This window comes from Heterodontus francisci, chromosome 38, assembly GCF_036365525.1.
Source record: "Heterodontus francisci isolate sHetFra1 chromosome 38, sHetFra1.hap1, whole genome shotgun sequence".
Lineage (NCBI taxonomy): Eukaryota > Metazoa > Chordata > Chondrichthyes > Heterodontiformes > Heterodontidae > Heterodontus > Heterodontus francisci.
Genome location: NC_090408.1, coordinates 11,947,623 through 11,971,436, shown reverse-complemented (window position 1 = coordinate 11,971,436; position 23,814 = coordinate 11,947,623). Strand labels below are relative to the sequence as shown.

The 23,814-nt window shown below is 45.7% G+C and overlaps 1 protein-coding gene across 1 annotated transcript in view; it reads left to right on the top strand.

Annotated features, from left to right (window-relative positions):
* Positions 1-10,906: 10,906 nt before the first annotated feature.
* The window catches only part of LOC137352303 (transmembrane channel-like protein 3), a 256,257-nt gene continuing 243,349 nt past the window's right edge, over positions 10,907-23,814 (top strand). The window contains exons 1-2 of the mRNA XM_068017590.1: positions 10,907-11,022; positions 11,468-11,614. Of these exons, the coding sequence (XP_067873691.1) occupies positions 10,907-11,022; positions 11,468-11,614 (263 nt within the window). The remainder of the gene's footprint in view (positions 11,023-11,467; positions 11,615-23,814) is intronic.

The following is a 23,814-nucleotide window of genomic DNA, read 5'->3' as shown; positions in this document are numbered from 1 at the left end:
AGGAGTGTGGAGAGTGACTGGAGTGTGGAGAGAGACAGGAGTGTGGAAAGAGACTGGAGTGTGGAGAGAGACTGGAGTGTGGAGAGAGATTGGTGTGTGGAGAGAGACTGGAGTGTGGAGAGAGACTGGAGTGTGGAGAGAGACTGGAGTGTGGAGAGAGACAGGAGTGTGGAGAGAGAATGGAGTGTGGAGAGAGACAGGAGTGTGGCGAGAGATTGGAGTGTGGAGAGGGACAGCAGTGTGGAGAGAGATTGGAGTGTGGAGAGAGATTGGAGTGTGGAGAGGGACAGGAGTGTGGAGAGAGACAGGAGTGTGGAGAGAGACTGGAGTGTGGAGAGAGACAGGGGTGTGGAGAGAGACTGGAGTGTGGAGAGAGACTGGAGTGTGGAGAGAGATTGGAGTGTGGAGAGAGACAGGAATGTGGAGAGAGATTGGAGTGTGGAGAGAGACTGGAGTGTGGAGGGAGACAGGAGTGTGGAGAGAGACTGGAGTGTGGTGAGAGACAGGAGTGTGGCGAGAGATTGGAGTGTGGAGAGAGATTGGAGTGTGGAGAGAGACAGGAGTGTGGAGAGAGACTGGAGTGTGAAGAGAGACAGGAGTGTGGCGAGAGATTGGAGTGTGGAGAGAGATTGGAGTGTGGAGAGAGACAGGAGTGTGGAGAGAGACTGGAGTGTGAAGAGAGACAGGTGTGTGCAGAGAGACTGGAGTGTGGAGAGAGATTGGAGTGTGGAGAGAGATTGGAGTGTGGAGAGAGACAGGAGTGTGGAGAGTGATTGGAGTTGGGAGAGAGAGAGGAGTGGGGAGAGAGACTGGAGTGTGGAGAGAGATTGGAGTGTGGAGAGAGATTGGAGTGTGGAGAGGGACAGGAGTGTGGAGAGACACTGAAGTATGGAGAGGGACAGGAGTGTGGAGAGAGATTGGAGTGTGGAGAGGGAATAGAGTGTGGAGAGAGACACGAGTGTGGAGAGGGACAGGAGTGTGGAGAGAGATTGGAGTGTGGAGATAGATTGGAGTGTGGAGAGGGACAGGAGTGTGGAGAGGGACAGGAGTGTGGAGAGAGATTGGAGTGTGGAGAGGGACATGAGTGTGGAGAGGGGCAGGAGTGTGTCGAGGGACACCAGTGGGCAGAGATACAGGAGGGTGGAGAGAGACTGGAGTGTGAAAAGAAACAGGAGTGTGGAGAGAGACTGGAGTGTCGAGAGAGACTGGAGTGTGAAAACAAACAGGAGTGTGGAGTGCCACTGGAGTGTGGAGAGAGACTGGAGTGTAGAGAGAGACTGGAGTGTGAAAAGAAACAGGAGTGTGGAGGGCGACTGGAGTGTGGTGAGAGACTGGAGTGTGGACAGATACTGGAGTGGGGAGAGAGACTGGAGTGTGAAAAGAAACAGGAGTGGGGAGAGCGACTGGAGTGTGGAGAGAGACTGGAGTGGGGAGAGAGACAGGAATGGGAAGAGAGACAGGATTGTGGAGAGAGACTGGAGTGTGGAGAGAGAATGGAGTGTGGAAAGAGACTGGAGTGCGGAGAGAGACTGGAGTGGGGAGAGAGACTGGAGTGTGGAGAGAGACTGGAGTGGGGAGAGACTGGAGTGAGGAGAGAGACTGGAATGGGGACAGAGACTGGAGTGGGGAGAGTGACTGGAGTGGGGAGAGAGACTGGAGTGTGGAGAGAGATTGGAGTGGGGAGAGAGACTGGAGTGTGGAGAGAGACTGGAGTGGGGGGAGAGACTGGAGTGTGGAGAGAGACTGGAGTGGGGAGAGACTGGAGTGAGGAGAGAGACTGGAATGGGGACAGAGACTGGAGTGGGGAGAGTGACTGGAGTGGGGAGAGAGACAGGAATAGGAAGAGAGACAGGATTGTGGAGAGAGACTGGAGTGTGGAAAGAGACTGGAGTGTGGAGAGAGACTGGAGTGGGGAGAGAGACTGGAGTGTGGAGAGAGACTGGAGTGGGGAGAGACTGGAGTGAGGAGAGAGACTGGAATGGGGACAGAGACTGGAGTGGGGAGAGAGACAGGAATGGGAAGAGAGACAGGATTGTGGAGAGAGACTGGAGTGTGGAGAGAGACTGGAGTGGGGAGAGAGACAGGAATGGGAAGAGTGATTGGAGTTGGGAGAGAGAGAGGAGTGGGGAGAGAGACTGGAGTGTGGAGAGAGATTTGTGTGTGGAGAGAGACTGGAGTGTGGAGAGAGACTGGAGTGTGGAGAGAGACAGGAGTGTGGAGAGAGAATGGAGTGTGGAGAGAGACAGGAGTGTGGCGAGAGATTGGAGTGTGGAGAGGGACAGCAGTGTGGAGAGAGATTGGAGTGTGGAGAGAGATTGGAGTGTGGAGAGGGACAGGAGTGTGGAGAGAGACAGGAGTTTGGAGAGGGACAGGAGTGTGGAGAGAGATTGGAGTGTGGAGAGAGATTGGAGTGTGGAGAGGGACAGGAGTGTGGAGAGAGACAGGAGTGTGGAGAGAGACTGGAGTGTGGAGAGAGACAGGTGTGTGGAGAGAGACTGGAGTGTGGTGAGAGACTGGAGTGTGGAGAGAGATTGGAGTGTGGAGAGAGACAGGAATGTGGAGAGAGATTGGAGTGTGGAGAGAGACTGGAGTGTGGAGAGAGACAGGAGTGTGGCGAGAGATTGGAGTGTGGAGAGAGATTGGAGTGTGGAGAGAGACAGGAGTGTGGAGAGAGACTGGAGTGTGAAGAGAGACAGGTGTGTGCAGAGAGACTGGAGTGTGGAGAGAGATTGGAGTGTGGAGAGAGATTGGAGTGTGGAGAGAGACAGGAGTGTGGAGAGTGATTGGAGTTGGGAGAGAGAGAGGAGTGGGGAGAGAGACTGGAGTGTGGAGAGAGATTGGAGTGTGGAGAGAGATTGGAGTGTGGAGAGGGACAGGAGTGTGGAGAGACACTGAAGTATGGAGAGGGACAGGAGTGTGGAGAGAGATTGGAGTGTGGAGAGGCAATAGAGTGTGGAGAGAGACACGAGTGTGGAGAGGGACAGGAGTGTGGAGAGAGATTGGAGTGTGGAGATAGATTGGAGTGTGGAGAGGGACAGGAGTGTGGAGAGAGACAGGAGTGTGGAGAGGGACAGGAGTGTGGAGAGAGATTGGAGTGTGGAGAGGGACAGGAGTGTGGAGAGGGGCAGGAGTGTGTCGAGGGACACCAGTGGGCAGAGATACAGGAGGGTGGAGAGAGACTGCAGTGTGAAAAGAAACAGGAGTGTGGAGAGAGACTGGAGTGTGGAGAGAGACTGGAGTGTGAAAACAAACAGGAGTGTGGAGTGCCACTGGAGTGTGGAGAGAGACTGGAGTGTAGAGAGAGACTGGAGTGTGAAAAGAAACAGGAGTGTGGAGGGCGACTGGAGTGTGGTGAGAGACTGGAGTGTGGACAGATACTGGAGTGGGGAGAGAGACTGGAGTGTGAAAAGAAACAGGAGTGGGGAGAGCGACTGGAGTGTGGAGAGAGACTGGAGTGTGGAGATAGATTGGAGTGTGGAGAGGGACAGGAGTGTGGAGAGGGACAGGAGTGTGGAGAGAGATTGGAGTGTGGAGAGGGACATGAGTGTGGAGAGGGGCAGGAGTGTGTCGAGGGACACCAGTGGGCAGAGATACAGGAGGGTGGAGAGAGACTGGAGTGTGAAAAGAAACAGGAGTGTGGAGAGAGACTGGAGTGTCGAGAGAGACTGGAGTGTGAAAACAAACAGGAGTGTGGAGTGCCACTGGAGTGTGGAGAGAGACTGGAGTGTAGAGAGAGACTGGAGTGTGAAAAGAAACAGGAGTGTGGAGGGCGACTGGAGTGTGGTGAGAGACTGGAGTGTGGACAGATACTGGAGTGGGGAGAGAGACTGGAGTGTGAAAAGAAACAGGAGTGGGGAGAGCGACTGGAGTGTGGAGAGAGACAGGAATGGGAAGAGAGACAGGATTGTGGAGAGAGACTGGAGTGTCGAGAGAGACTGGAGTGTGAAAACAAACAGGAGTGTGGAGTGCCACTGGAGTGTGGAGAGAGACTGGAGTGTAGAGAGAGACTGGAGTGTGAAAAGAAACAGGAGTGTGGAGGGCGACTGGAGTGTGGTGAGAGACTGGAGTGTGGACAGATACTGGAGTGGGGAGAGAGACTGGAGTGTGAAAAGAAACAGGAGTGGGGAGAGCGACTGGAGTGGGGAGAGAGACAGGAATGGGAAGAGAGACAGGATTGTGGAGAGAGACTGGAGTGTGGAGAGAGAATGGAGTGTGGAAAGAGACTGGAGTGCGGAGAGAGACTGGAGTGGGGAGAGAGACTGGAGTGTGGAGAGAGACTGGAGTGGGGAGAGACTGGAGTGAGGAGAGAGACTGGAATGGGGACAGAGACTGGAGTGGGGAGAGTGACTGGAGTGGGGAGAGAGACAGGAATGGGAAGAGAGACAGGATTGTGGAGAGAGACTGGAGTGTGGAGAGAGACTGGAGTGGGGAGAGAGACAGGAGTGTGGAGAGAGACTGGAGTGTGGGGAGAGACTGGAGTGAGGAGAGAGACTGGAATGGGGACAGAGACTGTCTGGTGAGGGGAAAACCCCACTGATATTAACATGTATGGACTGGTAATCCAGTGTACTGTTTGGCACTCAAACTCAACGTGATTTACCATGGCTTTTGTTGCTCTCAAATAAAAATGTCTGCAAAGTCTAATTAAATGTGCCCATTGAAATGATTAGTTGCACTTCATTTCATCTGAGAGTTCTATAATAAAGTAATTAAAACTCCTCCTATGAACTTATAATTACATTTTGTGAATTAATTATCCATACAGTTCCATAATTTTGATATATAAACTTGAAGATGCAGGCTCTGCCCGAACCCTCTGCCGATATAGCACGTAGGCTGAAAAGTCACTGCTTAAGGAATCAGTCATGTTTGTTGTATGGTGATTTTATTTTTAATGACCCATCGCAAATTAAATAATCTGGGTGATCTGTATTTAAAAGCTTCAAATAGTGAATATAATTTTCCTGTTGGACAGGGTTAGGACTATCGTCTTAGATATACAGCAGGGTAGAGAGGCAGTGGTTCTTAGATGTACATTGTTGAGGGTTGGAACCAGTGTCAAATGGACAGTGGATAGTGCTGGGAAAAGAATAATTCAGATAGACTTGATTGGCCAAAACAACCTTTTTCTCTCTCCATATCTTCTTACATTCCTCTGATTAATTAATTAACTTAACCTACTCTGAACAATTAACTTTAAATGGTTGCATTCAAATCATCAGTCCGACTCATTTCATAGAATCATGGAAACATACAGCACAGGAGGAGGCCATTCAGTCCATTGTGCCTATGTCAGCTCTTTCAAAGAGCTAGTCTGCCAAATGCTAGCTTTTTAAGTATATTTCCAATTCCCCTTTCCTCAATTCCTCTGTGAGACAGGACCTCTCTTTTCTACTCATTTTATTATTTTGTTTTTGTTGATGTTGTTGACAACGAGACCCGCCATTCAATGTACTTCCTGTGTCAGAGTCTTTGTATAAGAGAGTCATTGAATTAAAGGATTATGATCATGTTAGAAACTGACAATTACATAATCAAACCTCAATGACTGATACTTTTCTGCCATTTTGGTGTCTCTTTTCCATGCTGCATTCCTGGACTTATCCGTCAGCATTACTAGAGCTCTGTTGAGTGCCACTGCTGACCATCGCCAGCCATTGGTGATAGAAGTTCTTCAGTAAATGGTGGGGGAGGGGGGGATGGGGGAGGGGGTGGGTGATGACAGGTGGGCCTGGAGTCTCCACTGAATTACTGCTTTGTGCCATTCTGACATTCTACCTTGATAGTTGCCATTCTGGAAGTCACCAATGTCCTAAGAAGCTGTCCCCGCACCAATCTGCAGTTCTGCCACAGTCTCCAGGGAGCTCTGCAAGTTGGGGAAAAACTTCCAGCAATATGTTACTGATGCAGTTAGTGGACAGTTCCCAATTCTTTGTCTGATTAATGCACCTGTGAAACATCTTGAGACATTTTACTACATTAAAGACGATATACAAATGCATGTTATTGTCTATTGTTGTAACTCACCTTATTGCCTTGATAAAGCAGCTATGGCCCTCTAGCTGATGATAGAAAGACCTCAGCGAGCTTAGTCCCTGCCATCAACCCCAAACTGTCAAAGTAATGTAGGATTCTATTGGTCAGGGCTGTTTGTATAATGAGCCAATTATATTATGTTCTGTTGATGTCATTCACATTTTGCACCACTTAGTCAGAAAACATAAGAACTTAAGAAATAGGGGCAGGGGTGGACCATTTGGCCCCTTGAGCCTGCTCCGCCATTCAATAGGATCATTGCTGATCTTTTACATCAATTCCACTTTGCTGTCCTATCCTCATATCCCATGATTCCTTTAGTACCCAAAAACCTATCGATCTCAGTCTTGAACATACACAGCAGCTGAGCATCCACAGCCCTCTGGGGTAGAAAATTCCAAAAGGATTCACAACACACTGAGTGAATAAATTTCTCCTCATCTCAGTCTGAAATGGCCAATGCTTTATCCTATGACTATGACCCCGAGTTCTCGACTCTCCAGCCAAGGGAAACAGCCTCTCAGCATCTTCCCTGCCAAGTCCTCTAAGAATTTTATACATTTCAATGAGATCACCTCTCATTCTTCTAAACCCCAGTGAATATAGGCCCAATCTACTGAATAAACGCACAGTACAACTGGTTTGAAGTCACCCACCTAATCAATTTTAACAAGAAATGGTTTGAGCGTCACCCTGGCTGTAGTATAACTATCGTCTCTGCAAAGGTATTGTTTCCAACTTTATTTTTACTGAATTTATGATTTAACTGTGAGTAAAAGCCCACAGTCCACTCATTGGGCTGAATCTTCTGTGCCCTCCGCCGATATCACAGAGCCACCATAATCGTCTGTGTGGCAGCTCATTTAAATAGCCGGGGCACCCACCCCCTCCCGATCACATGGAGCGGGCAAGCTCTCCATCCCGGGCAATGGCGTCAGCTGCCTGTGCACATGCACTGATGCCATTTTTAAAGGCCTGTCAGCCCTACCAGGAAGTTTAAATATTTAAAGGTACAGTAAATTTTAATAATTGAAGACATTTCTTCTGCCCCTCTTTCACCCCCCCCATAGCAATAAAATTAATTATTTGCCCTTTCCACCCCCCAAAATACTTACCTTGTCCATCTGACCTACCCCTACAAAACTGCACAAACTTTAACCTCCAACCCTTCCCACCATCCCCTACACCCATGACATTACTTTGACCCCATTTCCACCCCCCACCCCCCACCACCCACATAACCTCCACATTGATAAATGTGCTTCCTCCCCCCTCCCCACCAGTGTGGTGCCTCGGTCCCCCGGATGGGGATCTGAAGGCACGGGGGTGCCAGCCATCGGGCTGAAGATCGCAGCGGACATCAGGCGGCAACGTATCATGAATTCATTCATTTAAATTTATTCAAATGGGGGTCCCATCGCCGAGCGGTGTGGGGGTCACCATGAGGCCTCTCCGCCACCAGTATGATTGGGCCGGGCACTCCTGGCATCCCAGTGCATGGTGGCTGTCCCCGGAGGCATTTTCAAGCCTCCCCCGCCACGGGCCCCAACGCCCGGGGGAGAACAAAATCCAGCCCATTAATTTTGAATATTTCACTGGCAGCCCAAGAAGAATGAGCGGGACTCCTGTGTATGTGTTTCAATGGGCATTTACAACAACAATTTCGAGCAATTTTGTTTGGCAGTGCAGCCAATACCATATGGATCAACAAGGATAATTTCAGTCAAAAGTCAGAGCTGATAAATATGATTGCAGTAAAAAAGTAATTTAGAGAATGGCTTTTTGGCAGCAGGACCATGCTGTAAGAAGGCTTTAGTTTGATTTTGTTTTCACATCCAGTAAACCGACTCTTTTTTAAACTATCTTTCCTGTTGTATGAGATGGCTGAGGAAATTGGTTACACTGTTGTGCTCCGTTCTTAAAATCAGAAACACATAGCAGGCTAATCAGAATGTAAAAGACTAAGAATGGTTAATATTTTGCATTCATCAGGAGCAGTCCGAATCTTGTCACAGTCGTTACCCAAAATATTGTAACGACTGATCTGTAGTTCCATCATTTCTTGTTTTATTTTCAGATCTCTGGTATTTTTATCCTTGTGTATGTTCACAATGTAACTATATTTTATGCTGATTCTTCAGCAAGTCTGAACGCCAATATATTCTGCACCCAGCACAGCTCCAGTTAATTTCTTTCCTGTTATTCAGAGGCAATTGTTCTTCGGACACCAAAGCCTGAAATTAATGTTGGTGATGTATGTGGGCAAATAATGAATGTATTCATGTAACATTCCTAAATCGACTGTTGTAACACAGGAATTAATCTCTTTATTATCAATAGCTTAACACCTCTAAAAGAGGAGAGTGTCATTTGGTTCTATCGAGTGTTTTCTGCTGATTTCTGCCTGGAATATAGAAAATCCTGCAGAGTCAGAATCTCAAGCCGAAATATCATTTCACACCTTGTTACATCAATGTTCTGGTGGAGCAAATGTACTCAATTGGCATCTGTACCAATTACTGCTTTATAGATTCACCTATTTTTCATTGTAGCTATGCCCAGAATGCAATACCCCATCTAGAATGGACTAGAATTCAATAATTAGCTGGTAATCATTCTCCACAAATGACATTCTTGCTGAGAACACTGTGCTGAAAATTTAATTTAGAGGGACAGTGACATATCAGTTAATAACCTGATTCCCCATTTCTAAAAAAAAAGTTAGCATAAATTGTTTGAAAATTGAACGAACCCTTATTCACCCCAAGCATCATGTCCACTTTTGATTTGACGTGAACACATCAAAAAGTAACACACACAAATAAATGTCAGCAAAATTGCAGGGAATGTTGTCCTGCTAGCACCAGTCAAAGTTTATGAAGGGTTGATCATTAAAGGGAAATATATTTGTGGACTAATTTTGCCAGGTGCTGTACTAGAAGCTTAAAGGGAAGGTTAATCTACGTCATCAATATCTGTCTGAATGGTCTGTTGGTCTACGATTAATAGTTGAATTGTAAATTTGTGGCAGTTTTTTAAATTTATTTTTGATTAGATCGCTGCTGCCTTCTAATATTGTGGTCTGGGGAATTGAAATGTAAGTTCTTGCCTTTAAATTACTCAGTGTTTTATTTGTGGTTTAAACATTTTGATTAACCGATCATTTAAATGAAGCACTACAAAAAACCCTGCAAAACTGGGACTGCAGTGCTAAAGAAATGGAATTATCAAATCATTTGAATCAACTGTAATTTCCTATTAAACCATTCTCCTATATCATTACTTGTTGTGCTATTTAAGGGCTTTTCTCCATTCCAATTAAAACTGACTTCTGATCACTTTTTGACGTCGGTTGTGCTGAAGTGTTTTTCAACAAACAAAAAAAAGTCAGTGCTGAAAATACTCAGCAGGTCTGGCAGCATCTGTGGAGAGAGAAGCAGAGTTAACGTTTCAAGTCGATGACCTTTTTGATGAAAAAGAAAGAATAAAGGCAGAAATTCCTGCCATCAGAAAGGTCATTGAGCTGAAATGTTGGGCTGAATTTTCATGGCCCATTGGCGATGGACTGCGAGGTAGGAGGGCTGCCAAGATAGCAGAGGAAGGTGTCGGGAAGGGAGGCAGACATCGTCCCACCACCACGTCATATTGCCAATGGCAGGAACCTTGGTGGCATGGCCACCCATCGTGCAGCCAATTGAGCCACTTAAATGGCTAATTAAGGGCCACTTCCTGCTCCGTGGGCATTTTGTGTGGGTCAGAAGGGCCTGCCACCACCTGGGGAGAGCACCATTTATTTATTGATTTAGATTTACAGCACTGAAACAGGTCCTCCAGCCCACCGAGTCTGTGCTGACCAACAACCACCCATTTATACTAATCCTACATTAATCCCATATTCCCTACCACATCCCCACCATTCTCCGACCACCTACCTACACTAGGGGCAATTTACCATGGCCAATTTACCTACCAACCTGCAAATCTTTGGCTGTGGGAGGAAACTGGAGCACCCGGCGGAAACCCACGTGGTCACAGGGCCAACTTGCAAGCTCCACACAGTCAATACCCAGAACTGAACCCAGGTCTCTGGAGCTGTGAGGATGCGGTGCTAACCACTGCGCCACTGTGCCGCCCATGTAAGCGCTGGTGGCCTCCGAATGGGTTCCAGGGGGGCCCTCCATGATGGATTGCTGGTGCTCCACGGCACCCCTTCCCCGATCACTGGGGCCTGCCTGTCTGGCCATGGCTTCCCCCAACCAAACTAACCTCTCTTCGAGGGCACCCCGCCATGAAGGCACCCTCTCCCTGGTCATGCAGCCTCAGCCGTGCCACCGGTAGCAATGGCGCTGCTGAGGCTTCTGGTCCTCTGATTGGGCTGGCAGCTCTTGGGTGGTCCCCTAATTGGCCGCCGCTGGAAAATGCCGCCCCTTAATCCTGCCGCCCACTGAAGCAGGGGCGCCACCTGCTTTTGGCCTCAGCGATGGGGGTTCCAGGTTATCTGAAAAATTCAGCCCATTAACTGCTTCTCTCTGTATGGATGCTGCCAGACCTGCGGAGTGCTTCCAGCATTTTCTGTTTGTATTTCAGATTTCCAGCATGGGCAGTATTTTGCACCAAAGTCCTATGTGTTTTGTTTGAACTGGGGGTTGACAGGGAAGTGCTGTAGGTTTATGGATTGTGGGGAACCTCCCCTTTAAGAGGCGGTCGGTGAGGTTCTCGCTGGTCTGTGGCTGTTGTTCTACCCTGGGGTCTAGACTGCATTTGCACAGGAACAGCCAGTGATCGTGTGAGCGGGATTGGGAGTCTGGCAGGGAGTGAGAGGCGCTCAGATGCTGAGTGCAGCTCTCTGGAGCTGAGCAGAGCAACATCAATGAACGAGGCGGCGAACAGCAAATCTTCAAAGGCATCGCAACGGCTCAAGAATATCCGCAAAAACTCCATCAACCGCAGGATCTACTCGGCGGCTTACGAAGAGCATGAGAACAGGTGAAGCTGAGCTGGGAGCGTGAATTTTGCGGATAGCCCTGTTAAAGAGCGGTGTTTGTGGGTTAAATAGATCCAAGTATCTTTACTTTCAGTTTCAAGTATTTTGGCTATTTTACAGAGAGGGTTTCATTCCAAACAAGCACAATGTTTTAATGAGATTAATATACTTTCAAATATATATGTACTTGATTAAATATATATAAAAACAATTACTTAAATGTATATTTTGGAATTATATGTAATATCTGTTACATTATTTGGCGTTTTACAAACTACTGGAAAGGTTTGAAAACAAAAATGCGAAGGACTGAAAGTTCAAATGAGAAATGATTCATTTGCTGGGAGTTGTGCTCAGAATGTGCCTCTTGTTTGGCCAGTTCTGATGCTCCTGTGTTCCTGAATTATGGATTGAGTGCTTTTTGCGTTTTGTCTAACACAATCACAGTAACTCGGAGGAGGATGAACAGGAAGGTGAGAAGGCCAAATACAAGGATCCAGAAGAAATCTTTCAGAATATTCAGATTCAGAAGGAAATTATCGCCAACATTCGCTGCAGACCGTGGCCAATGGGCCAAAAACTAAAGGTGCTCAGGTAAACTCATACTAATGATTAACGGGTAGGGCTCCTGTACAGTCCTTGCATGGCCAATGAAAGTCACTAAGGTTAATTGAGCCCAGTGTGCCCCATCAGCTGAAGGCCACCAGTTTGTTACAATTCATCCTCCTTTAGATGTTAACTTCTGGTTTCATCTGGTCTGAAGGTGCTTCAAACAGACATTGAGTGAAACGACGTCTGAGGAGAGACAAGTGGACATGTGAGATCTGTCTGCTTTTTGCATCTCCCTTTACTCGGGAGCTGACAGATCTGCTGTGTAATCCCAGGAATTTGTGCCTTTGTTTCAGATTCTCAGCCTTCGCAATGTAATGTTTTATCTTATCAGAATTAGCCACCCCGCTTTGTCTGCTGCTATTCAGACTGACCGAGAGCCTGGCATTACTGACTACAGCAATGCCATGAAATACACGGCAGCTGGCGAAATTATAAGGGAAAGCAAACAAGCAGAATGTGTTTAAACCCATTCAAAGTTCCAAAGTTTAGTGTCAGCCTGCAAAATGATAATTGCAACTTTTAAAAAAAGGTGCTGGGATGGGAATAAATATTCTCCCGTCATACCAGGATTGCAATCTCCCATTACTTTTAACTTGCTTTGTTAAATTATAAATGAAACATAAATTTGGGAGTTTAACTATTTTCAGATGACACCTCATTGCAGCAGCTGGATCAGTTCAGGTCTATATGGAATCCTGCTGAGCACACATCCAGATGTGTACCTTCGCAATAGCAATTTTACATTTCACTGTATGCAAGAAACTCATGATATCAGCATTATTCCTGTAATTGTTTGCCTCTCCCAGGAGATCACATGACGGTGAGGGGGGTGGGGGGGGGGGGGGGGGTGAGGGTGGGTGTTGGGAAGGAGGTGGGTGTGGGTACCTAACTTCAATGTTCCAGTCATTGTGGGTATGTGGGGCAGGCTTGATGGAACTGTTGGTGTTTTCCTGTCCTTCCATTTGGTATAATGTTTTTCATTCCACTGTTGCACTGCAGGTAGCTGTTTGATTCCATTTGTCGACCACTGCAAGTGTCCAGCTGTAGGGCTGATCAATAACCAGTCAATGCAGACACAATTACTGAAATACAAACATCATTTAAAAACTGCAATTCTGGAAATTTGAAACAAAAAAGAGAAAATTCTGGGAAGAGTCAACAAGGTTGTCAGCATCTGTTAGAGAAGTTAAGGGGTAAAGCTGGTCAATGGCAGTGATGTCAAATGGACCCATTGACTTCAGTGCAAATGTGGGGTGTAAAGCAAGCTGCTGATTTACTATCTTGGCACTACTGGCAAAGGCCGATCTCTCCCCTAGCGGTTTGGGTTCCAGACTTTCCTCAGACTGAAAATGTTAGAGGAACAAGTATTCAAATAGAGTTGGAACAAATGCGGGAGGGGAAAGACATGGAGTCTGAGCAATGAACTGAAAATTTGTTAGATGACAAGGTTCATCCTTACATTAGAAAATGAAAGATCAAAGAAAGTTAAGCCATTAGGTGGCCAAATGGTTAAGGTTGATGGGTTAGTATTCCATTGTGCTGGGCAGGGCAAGGACTACATCGGAACAGGAAGAGGCCATTCAACCCCTCAAACCTGTTCTGCCATTCAATTTGGTCATGGTTGATCTTTACCTTAACTCTACTTCCCTCCATTTCTCCATAGCCCTTACCCAACAAAAAATTATCAATCTCAGCCAGGAGTTTCAGATTTCCACTACAATTTGGCTGAAAAATTGCTTCCTGATTTCACTCCTAAATTGCCTAGCTCTAATTTTAAGATTATGCCCCTTGTTCTGGATTCCTCCACTAGAGGGAATAGGGTAGAAACAGGGCAATTATCGGATCCTTTAACCATTTTAAAGTCTTTGATTTGGAGTCTAATCAATAGGGTGGTGTCGGATGTTTGCATTCTGGCATTGCACCCAACTGGGTAAAATTAGTTAAACTGCCAATATTCACAGTAAAGCAATGGGGTTCATATCCAGTGTTGCTAAGACAGCAAAGGTTCAGATTCAAGTTTTGCCTATAGAAAAGGAAAAGGAAGACTTGTGTTTATTTAGTGCATTTCATACTTTAGAACATACCAAAGTACATCACAGCCCACAAAGTGCTTTTGAATTGTGGTCAGACTTGTAATGTAGGAAACACAGCAGCCAATTTATGCACAGCAAGCTCCCACAATTTGTGATAATGACCAGATAATCTGTTTTAGTGAATTTGGCTGAGGAAGGTATTAGCCAGGACACTGTGGAGAAATCCCCTGCTGTTCTACAAAACAGTGGCGGCACAGTGGCGCAGTGGTTAGCACCGCAGCCTCACAACTCCAGTGACCCGGGTTCAAATCTGGGTACTACCTGTGTGGAGTTTGCAAGTTCTCCCTGTGTCTGTGTGGGTTTCCTCCGGGTGCTCTGGTTTCCTCCCACAGCCAAAAGACTTGCAGGTTGGTAGGTGAATTGGCCATTATAAATTGCCACTAGTATAGGTAGGTGGTAGGGAAATATAGGGACAGGTGAGGATGTGGTAGGAGTATGGGATTAGTGCAGGATTAGTATAAATGGGTGGTTAATGGTTGGCACAGACTCGGTGGGCCGAAGGGCCTGTTTCAGTGCTGTATCTCTAAATCTAAATCTAAAAATCAGTGCCATGGGATCTTTTAAGTCCGCCTGACAGGGCAGATGCGATCTTATTTTAACATCTCATCTGAAAGACGGAACCTCTAACAGAGCAACGCCACCTCAGTCCTGCACTGGGAGTGTCAGCATAGAATCTGTGCCCAAATCTCTGTGGTGGGGCTTAAACCCAAAACATGTAAGTAAGACAATGCTCAATGCTGCATTGTAGCCCTGCATCCAGTAAAATCCTTGGAGAATTAAAGTACGGCTCAGGGACTAAGAAGAACAGAAGGAAGAGGTGAGAAGACAGGGGATGATGAAACCAGACAGACTGCAGCTTAGGTTTGAAAATAAATCGACAATGTTGGCAAAGCATGGTGGGCTTCTCAAACCATGAAATGAGAATAAAACAAGCCAGCACCAAGTAAAGGTTTGAGCACTGGCACTCTGGAGGAGGGGTCTCCATACCAATTGTCTTGCGGCATCAAAAGACTTGTTCCACATCAGCAGTACCTCTTGTCTTAAAGAAAGAAGATAATGCCTGAAGTTACTGAAGTAATTATTGAGGCTAAAGGGCTGCAGAGCGCCCAGAGGCAAGAGAAAGTATTGTTCCTGGAGCTTGCATTGCGCTTCATTGGAACAACGCTGGAGGTCAAAGACAGAGAGATTAGGCTTGGAATGAGAGAGAGAATGTAAAATAGTGAGTCACGATGTGCTGAGGGTTATACACGGGTACAAAGCAGAGCTAGTCAGCAAAGCATGATCACATAGTCTCCTGGTTTCTCCAATGTAGAGGAGAGTGCATTCATTATAGACTTAGAAGGCCTTCAAATACTGGTGATGTTTTTAAAGTTAGAGAAAAGAGCTGGATACCTTGTTAGTCCATTTAGTGTTAAAGCTGCTTCAGTGGGACTGTTTAAGGGGTTTTCGATTTTCAGTTTTGCACCTGTTTGCCAAGGTCCCACACTACTTGTAAATGGCCAAGCTGAAGTGACTGGCACTGTTATATCAGTGTTACATTGTTTGCCGTACAATAACTTGATATTATAACCACTGCAGGGCACACAGAGTATAAAGTGTAACTGCCCTACTAGGTAAATATATCCCATTAACTAAGGAATGGCTCAAAGGAGTGAAGTATAATCTTGCTGCATATATAAGAGTGTGTGATTAAATTCATATTAATTGGGAGCTGCTTTGATTTTTTTTAACACAAGCATTTTTAAAAGTTGAAACTCTTCCACTTTTCGGATTACATTAGAATTTTAAAAGAAGCACGTTAACTGGTGAAGTGCCTCTCTATTTAATATTTGCAGAGAATGAATGGGCTATTTGTGGCTGAACCTATTTATTACTAACTGGAGCCACATTTAAAAAATCCAATTTGCAGCCATCTGCTTGGGAATTTCAGGTCAGCCGATTATATTGGGTCTCTTTTGGGACCAGCTGCAATTGTCATGTAGAAGAGTGATGTGTTATCTATCTATTGTTAAAAGTCTTGCAAGGGGCAAACACATCCTGTCCAGTTGTCAGGATGTTTGGGTAATACTATTCTGTCAGCATTTACAATTCAAACTCATTTCATAAATGGTATGCTGTCAATTTTCCTAAGTCAACACAGGCCTGTCACAATGTAGCATAAAGAAGAAATTAGAAAAAAATAGATAGGATAATAGGGCACAGTGTAAAATGGATGTTCGATTCATCCTTGCCCATGCTGTGCAAGTGGCGAAGAACAATTTCACCCTCCTCCCCACACACCCCCCCCCCACCATGCTCCAAGATAAGTCCTTTCAAATGCGAATCAGGTTCTTGAAAAAGTGGGAAATTAAAAGTTATGGAGAGTGAGCAAGAGAATAAAATTAGACAAGTTGCCTCCGACAGACAGAAACACCAGCACAGACTTGATGGCTTAAGTGGTCTGTCAGTGTTATAACTATCTATGACAAGGCAGCAAAAAGGTGACCTTGAAAACTGCACAGGGTTTTGATAGAACAAGTACGGAGAAACTGATTCCTCTGGTGAGTGGGTCAGTAACCAAAGGTCATAGATTTTAACCTAATTGGCAAAAGAAAATAGAGGGAAAATGTAATGAAAATTTCTCTTACGGTAAGTTGTTATGATCTAGAATGCATGACCTGAAAGTGCAGTGGAAGCAGATGTAATAGCCTTCAAAAAGGAATTGGATAACTACTTGAAGGAGAAAACATTGCACGGATATAGAGGGACTAATTTGGACAGCTCTTTCAAAGTGCCGGCACAGGCATGGCAGACCAAATGGCCTCCTTCTGCGTTGTATTATTTTATCATTCTTGTTTATCTAACCCATGCCAGCTCTGCTCAGTGACGGTAAATATATCAATGGAATGAATATTGACACCAATGTGTCAGTCAATGATTTGGAGGTGGAGAGGGGCTTGAGAGCCTCTGATCTCTGGACTGAAACTGCAGCAAACTGGAGGATTATTTCCCCAGGAAAATGGAGTGAAGGATAGTTACATAATGCGAATTATGTGAATTGAGTTAATACGAGTATACAAATTAGGAGCAGGAGTAGGCCACTCGGCCCTTCGAGCCTGCTCCGCCATTCAATAAGTTCATTGCTGAACTGATTACTCTACATTTCCACCAAACCCGATAACCTTTCATCCCCTTGCTTATCAAAAATCTATCTACCTCTGCCTTAAAGATATTCAAGGATTCTGCTTCCATCACCTTTTGAGGAAAAGAATTCCAAAGACTCACGACCCTCTGAGAGAAAGAATTTCTCCTCATCTCGGTCTTAAATGGGCGACCGCTTATTTTCAAACAGTGATCCCTAGATCTAGATTCTCCCACAAGGGGAAACATCATAATCGCTCTATTTAATTTTAAAATACTAGTGTTGGACTCACTGTTCTCTCAAACTGAATGTAAAATTCAATCATATTATGATCGCTGCTACCTAGGGGCGTCTTAACTATGAAGTCATTAATTAATCTCGTTGCACAATGCCAGGTCTAGTATAGCCTACTCTCTTAGTTACTAGAGCAGTGTGGTCTCCAGGTGTGATTGACAGGTGATTTACCCAATCATTCCCATTCTGCCCAGGTTTTTGGTTTTCCTGCATAGAACATAGGAACAGGAGGAGGCCGTTCAGCCCCTCAAGCATGTCCGCTATTCTTTGAGACTATGGCTGACCTGCAGCCTAACTCCATATACCCACCTTTGCCCCACATCCCTTAAAACCTTTGAATAACAAAAATCTAGCCATCTCAGATTTAAAATTAGCAATTGGTCTAGTATCAATTGTCATTTGCTGAAGAAAGTTCCAAACTTTTACCACCGTTTGCATGTATAAATGTTTCTTAATATCACTGCTGAAAGGTCTGGCTCTAGATTTTAGACTTTGCGCCTGAGTGTTCTATTCCAGTAAGCCAGTTGGTGAAGGATAGATCTGGAGCCAATTCTTACACGCTTTTATATTTATTTACAAAGTTACACATTACTAGCTGTTGTGATCCCTGTGGAGAACACCAATAAATCAAAAAAAAAGTCAAATCCACCCAACCCCAATTTAGAAAACCAAAAACCAAACGGACAAGATTTCACTTTTATAAATTTTACTTTAACACTCAAATCAAAACTAACATAAATTAACATGAAGCAACAGGCGGATCATTATCAATATATATATTACAAATTACACCTTAACTATCAGATACAACAGAGATGGGTCTCACGGTTTCACTGGGCAGTCCACCTAGCATATTTTGTACCAAATTACAGTCACACAGTTATACTCAATCCTAAAGGTCCTCAGATAGATTTTCAGCTCCTTTCTTCAAGGATTTAGCCACTGTTCTTCCGACAGTAGATCCCTCAAAATCCAAACAGTCTTCATCACAAGGCGCACTTCGCCAGAACCTTCTCAGCTCTGCTATGACAGTTTTGATGGCGTGGATTTACCAGTCTTCCTTTTATCCGAGTCCTTTGGTGACAACCTGTGTACTGTGTGACTGGATCTGGTTAGTCGGCTACTTTAAGTATCAGAATTAGCTCTTGGATTCAGTCTTCACTTTCTTCTGCTTGCCAGCGCTACACTCCTGCCTGATCTGGGGAGGGCTCTGTCTCCTTTTATCAGGTTCTAACCTGTGTCAGTTTCCCTGGAAACCTGAAGTTGTTTTTCTAGTTTCTGTTTCAGTTTTTAGGTTCCATTTCTGTTTCCATTCTAGTTTCCCTCTCAGTTAGGGTCTAAACAAAAACAAGCTTTGCAACCATGCTTACCATCGCAAAGCATATACAACGACTGGCATACAACTAAACAAATTAATATCCAATTAACGGATTTCCTTCTTTCTCTCTTTAAATAAAAATGAAAGCTAATATGCACAGCTAAAATTTTAAAACAAATTAAATCAAAAACCTGTTCAAAGCATTACATTGTAAGTCACCCCTCCTCTAGGACCACTAACAATTTCTTCATGCCTGCATTTATTTTTTGTAAAGCAATCAAACAGTTGATGACTTGCATCCATCCATTTAAGTTTAGAGATTTCCTTCCTCTCCAGCACTTATTTCAAGCTAGCAAGTTCAATCCGTAAGCTTTTCTCACTTACACGTTTCGTACAGTGTACATTCTCCCACAAGGAATAATTATTTACATAACATTCAGTGGGTATGCTATTTTCAGTATGCCGCTTGTACAGAATCTCACTTAAAAAGTTGGCAAATAGAATCCCTTATCCACTGCCTCCACAAGAGCCAGTGTTTCAGCAGCTAAAGTACTTTTAAAAATCCTTTTTATTTTCTTAGCTTCCCAAGCTAAAGGACATTTCCCATTTTCATCCATAAGAAATCTTATGAAACCGGCTGCACTAGAATACCAAACAGGAAGATTAGCATGTGAAGAATTACTAAGAATGACTAGTTTCATGTTCTTTGGATCACCAAAGGATGGGAACTTAAGTACATATACATATTTAATTTTTGTAATGTTTTATTTGCCCTTAAAATATTCTCTACTTAGAACTTAATTCCAACACATCAAAACTAGCACCTGGTTTAGTCTGTGTGCCCAACCAGTTCAGCTGAGCAATCAAGCGTTGCAATTGTTCTGTTCCTTCTTTAGATATACCATCTTTCTGTGCTGACCAAGTATGGTTAACTGGAATGGGAGTAACACTCTCTAAATAGGATTGTTGATTTAAGGTTCGTCCAGACATACTCTGCTTAATATCTAAACCAATGTATTTAAAGGCCCCACAAGCCTGATTCCCAATCTTAAATTCTGCCCTAATCTTATTAATAACATATTTCTCAAATTCTGCAGAACCAGCCCATAAGAAATCATCATGCATCATAAATATGCCTGAAAGATTCCCTTTATGATACCAATGAAACGTTGCACGATCTTCATTTAGTTGAACACAACCTATTTTCAACAAAACAGATTTCACTGAAAAAATACCACACCCTGGAAGCATCATTCAAACCATAGATCCATTTATTTAGTTTCCATAGTTTTCCTTCTGCATCTGCTGACTGTTTGGGTGGTTTCAGAAAAGACTTCTCTCTGAAAAGTATCGCCCTGCAGATATGCCGTTTTTATGTCGATTGATGTACACTCGCATGAATATGTGGCCAAAAGAGCAGAAAAGATTATCAAGGTTACTGTATGAAAGCGCACATCCGAACTAGGTCTGAAGCAAAACTGGTATATTGTAAGTCTAGACCAGTTCCTTCTGCTCTTAAAATCCAGGTTGAAGAGGAACTAAAGAAGGAAGAGAGAAATGGTGGACTAGTGAAAACTGACCGCAGTGATTAGGCAACCCCAATTGTAATAGTACCCAAGTCAGACAAAACTGTAAGACTATACAGGGACCACAAAGTCACAATCCACCAGGCAGTGGATGATGAACAGTATCCACTACCGACCTCTTGAGCTTTGTATGCAGAATTAATGGGATCCAAGTTATTCACAAAGTTGGATTTGTTCCATGCTTATGCACAGCTCAGTGTGGTTTGAGAGGGTCTGCAGTATAGCACAATAAGCACACACATTAGATTATACTCGTTCACAAAGCTGCCGTATGGTATGAAGTCTTCCCCAAAAATCTTCCAAGATACAATGGCTGGAATTTTACGCCACCTCAATGAGCGGGATGGTGGCGGGGGGGGGGGGGGTGGGGGGGTGGAGTGGAAGGCTCCGTGAGGTTTTCCCAACCCACTGCCGCCTCCGCCGTCCTTTACGTAGGGTGGTGGGGGGAAACGGCCCGCCACTTAAGGGCTTCGCCTGCCTCCACGCGGATTTTATCCGTGGCAAGCGGGCATCCTGGAGCCAGGAAAAGCCATCTGGGAAAACCAGGCGGCTGCTGATCATCCAGGGGGAGGGCCCTGCTCATGAGGCACAGGGTGCCCGATGGAGGGCTGCCCCAACTATCCCAATCACCCCCAGCACCCAACACGCCTCCCTTCCCCCCAACCGACCACCCTTGGCTCACCAGGACCCAACCGATTACCCCAGGCGAGGCAATCTTTCCTCCTGGCTCCACGTCATCTTCTAACTTCAGCTGGGCTGCAGTCCCAGCAGTGGTCACCGCTTCCGTCCGCCCACCGTAAAATTCTGGCCAATGGATAAGATTTTGCATGGAGTACCCAGTGCTTGTATAATCAGGATGATATGTTGATTGCGACCGAAACAGAGAAAGGGAATCTTCAAGTGTCAGATGAGGTACAATGAGAAGTTAACAGGAGCAAGTGTGCTTTGTGCAATCTGAGGTAGTATACCTTGGCTTGAAAATCAATAAAAAAAGGACTACAACCAGTGAAAGAGAAGATAGAGGCTATAGTCAGTGCCCCAAAGCCAAAAGATGTGTCTGAGCTTAGATCTTTTCTAGACATGCTCCAATACGACTTGCGATTTCTGCCTGATCTGCAATGATGTTAGCTCCACTACATGAGTTATTGAAGAAAGATGTGAAATGGGAATGGTCTAAAGCTCAACAAGATGCTGATGATGATGTAAGCGAAGCTTGACCAGTGATGCATTACTCATTCATTACGACACAAATCGTGACCTGAAGCTAGCATGTGATGCTTCAAACTATAGAACTGGAGCAGTGATCAGTCATGCCAGGGATGATGGTCAAGAGAAGCCCATAGTATTTGCATTGCATACTCTGACCAAGAGTGAGCATAACTACTTGCAGGTAGTAAAGGAAGCACTTGGTATCATCTTCAGAATCAAAACAATTCACCAGTTTTTGTTGGGTAGAAACTTTATGTTCGTTACAGATCCTAAATCCTTAGTAGCTATACTGGGTCCAAAGCTTGCAATACCAACTATGGTAGCATCAAGGATACAGCGGTGGGCTGTAATTCCCTCACAGTATGACTACAACGTTGAATATCACAGTTCGAAGGAGAATGCTATAGCTGATGCAGTGTTGCGTTTGCTGCGTGAAGACACAAAAGTAGTGTTACGACCAGGTGAGAAAGAGGTCTAGGATTCCCTTTCAGCCTTCACCTGGTCTTACTGTTTTTTTTTAAACACACTGGCCAGAATTTTACGCCACCCAAGCGAGTCGGATGGTGGCAGGGGAGGCTGGCATAAAATGGAGCAGGAGGCTCCGGAAGGCCTTCCAATCCACTCCCGCCTCCGCCCCACTTTAAGTAGGGCTGGGGAGGTCGAATAACAGGACACCCGCCCCAGGCCAATCAAGGCCCTTAAGTTGCCAATTAACGGCCATTTAAGGACCTTCGAGTGCTTCCACGCGGATTTTACCTGGAGCAAGCGGGTGTCCTAGAGCCAGGAAAGGCTGACCATTGAAAGCTGGCGGCCTCTCAGTGCCCTGGGGGTGGGCCCTGACAAACAGGCACAGGGTGCCCAATTGAGGGCTGCCCCCGCTTCCCCAACCACCCCTCGGACCCAAGACACACACCCCCTTCCCCCCAAATGACCACCCTTGCCTCGCAGGGCCTGACCGATTACCCCCGGCGAGCCAACCCAAACTTACCTGCATTCCTGGCTGCATGTCCTCAGCTGAGCTGCAGTCCCAACAGTGGCTACCACTCCCGATGGCGCTACTGGGACCAAAAGCTGCCAGTCCGATCATTAGTGACAGCTCAATGAGGTGGAACTTGTTCCCTCATGCAGGTGGAAGTCCAACCTCGGAACAATTAAAGCCTGGGGACCCGCAAAGTGAGGGACAGATCCCCAAGCTAGGCGTAGACGGGTTCACCACTGATTTTTACATTGGTGGCCAGCTCTCTTCCATCAGACATAAAATCCAGCCCATGTGTTTTTAGCTCCCCCTTGGTGAATTCTTGTTCAGTGATTTCCAATTATAAGGTTAAGAAATTAGCACAAACAGGCTTTCCTGGGTTTAACGAAGAAAGGTGAAATTTTATTAAAACTTAAACTTAAACTCTAATTCGGTTAACGCCTACGGATACACGATGCACCCACGCTAGCATGCATACGTGATACACACATGCAAATAGAGACAGAACGAGTAGAAGAAAAATAAAGTGGAAAGGTCAGAGGCAATATCTGAAGAGTTGTTGTTACGGTTCTTCGAGCTCACTGTACACTTCTTGATCATAGGCAGCTCTTGATTTTCATTGGGGCCCAATATTCTTCTTAAACCTTGTTCACTGTAGGAGACTTTTCTCTCTTGGGGCTGGATTTTATGTTGGGAGCTGGCCACCGACCTAAAAGTCGGTGGTGAACCCACTTCCACCTAGCCCGGGGATCCGTCCTGCATTTTACAGCTTTAATTGTTCCAAGGCGGGACTTCCAGCCACTTCCAGCCACCGGGAGCAGTGACCACTGCTGGGACTGCACGCCAGCCGAGGACATGGAGCCAGGACTACAGGTAAGCCAGTGTAATCGATTGTAACCCAGCAAGGCAAGGCTGGTCGTTTGGGGGGAAGGGGTGCCTTGGGTCCTGGGGGTGGTTGGGGAAGTGGAGGCGGCCTTCAATCGGGCACCCTGTTAAGTGGCCATTTAAGGGCCTTGATTGTCCTGGGGCGGGCGGCCCATTTTTCGCCCCTGCCACCCCAGGTAAAGTGGGGCTAAGGTGGGAGCAGATCGGTAAGGCCTTGCGGAGCGTCCCGCTCAATGTCATGCTACCCACCTCGCCACCATCCGGCTCTCTAGAGCGGCATAAAATTCTGGTCTTGGGGTTCTTGTGTCTTCTGTGGGTTTCTGGAGTTCCGTGACAAAGAGGTGGGAGCAGACAGGAGAGGCTGTGGTGAGCCAGGAGAAAAGAGCTTTCTGCCAGTTCAAACATTGTCTCTACAATTTAAAACCCCCCAAGTTGGCCAGCAGGGTAGTCACGTGACTGGTATAACCACTTCTGGCTTTGTGTATTGTGTGGGTCAGGGAATGGTCCTTTGTCTACAAATGCTGTCTGTTAATATGCAAAAATGTCTTTCCAGTCAGGGGCCTGGCAACCCCTTGTATCAGACCTTCGCTCCTTCCCAGCAACAATTTGAAATTTAATGTCCATGTGGCGAAATTAATGTGTCTCATTCTTGGCAGGCGGGGGCCTGCATGACAGTAGGCGGTGAAGGAGCAATCTTTAC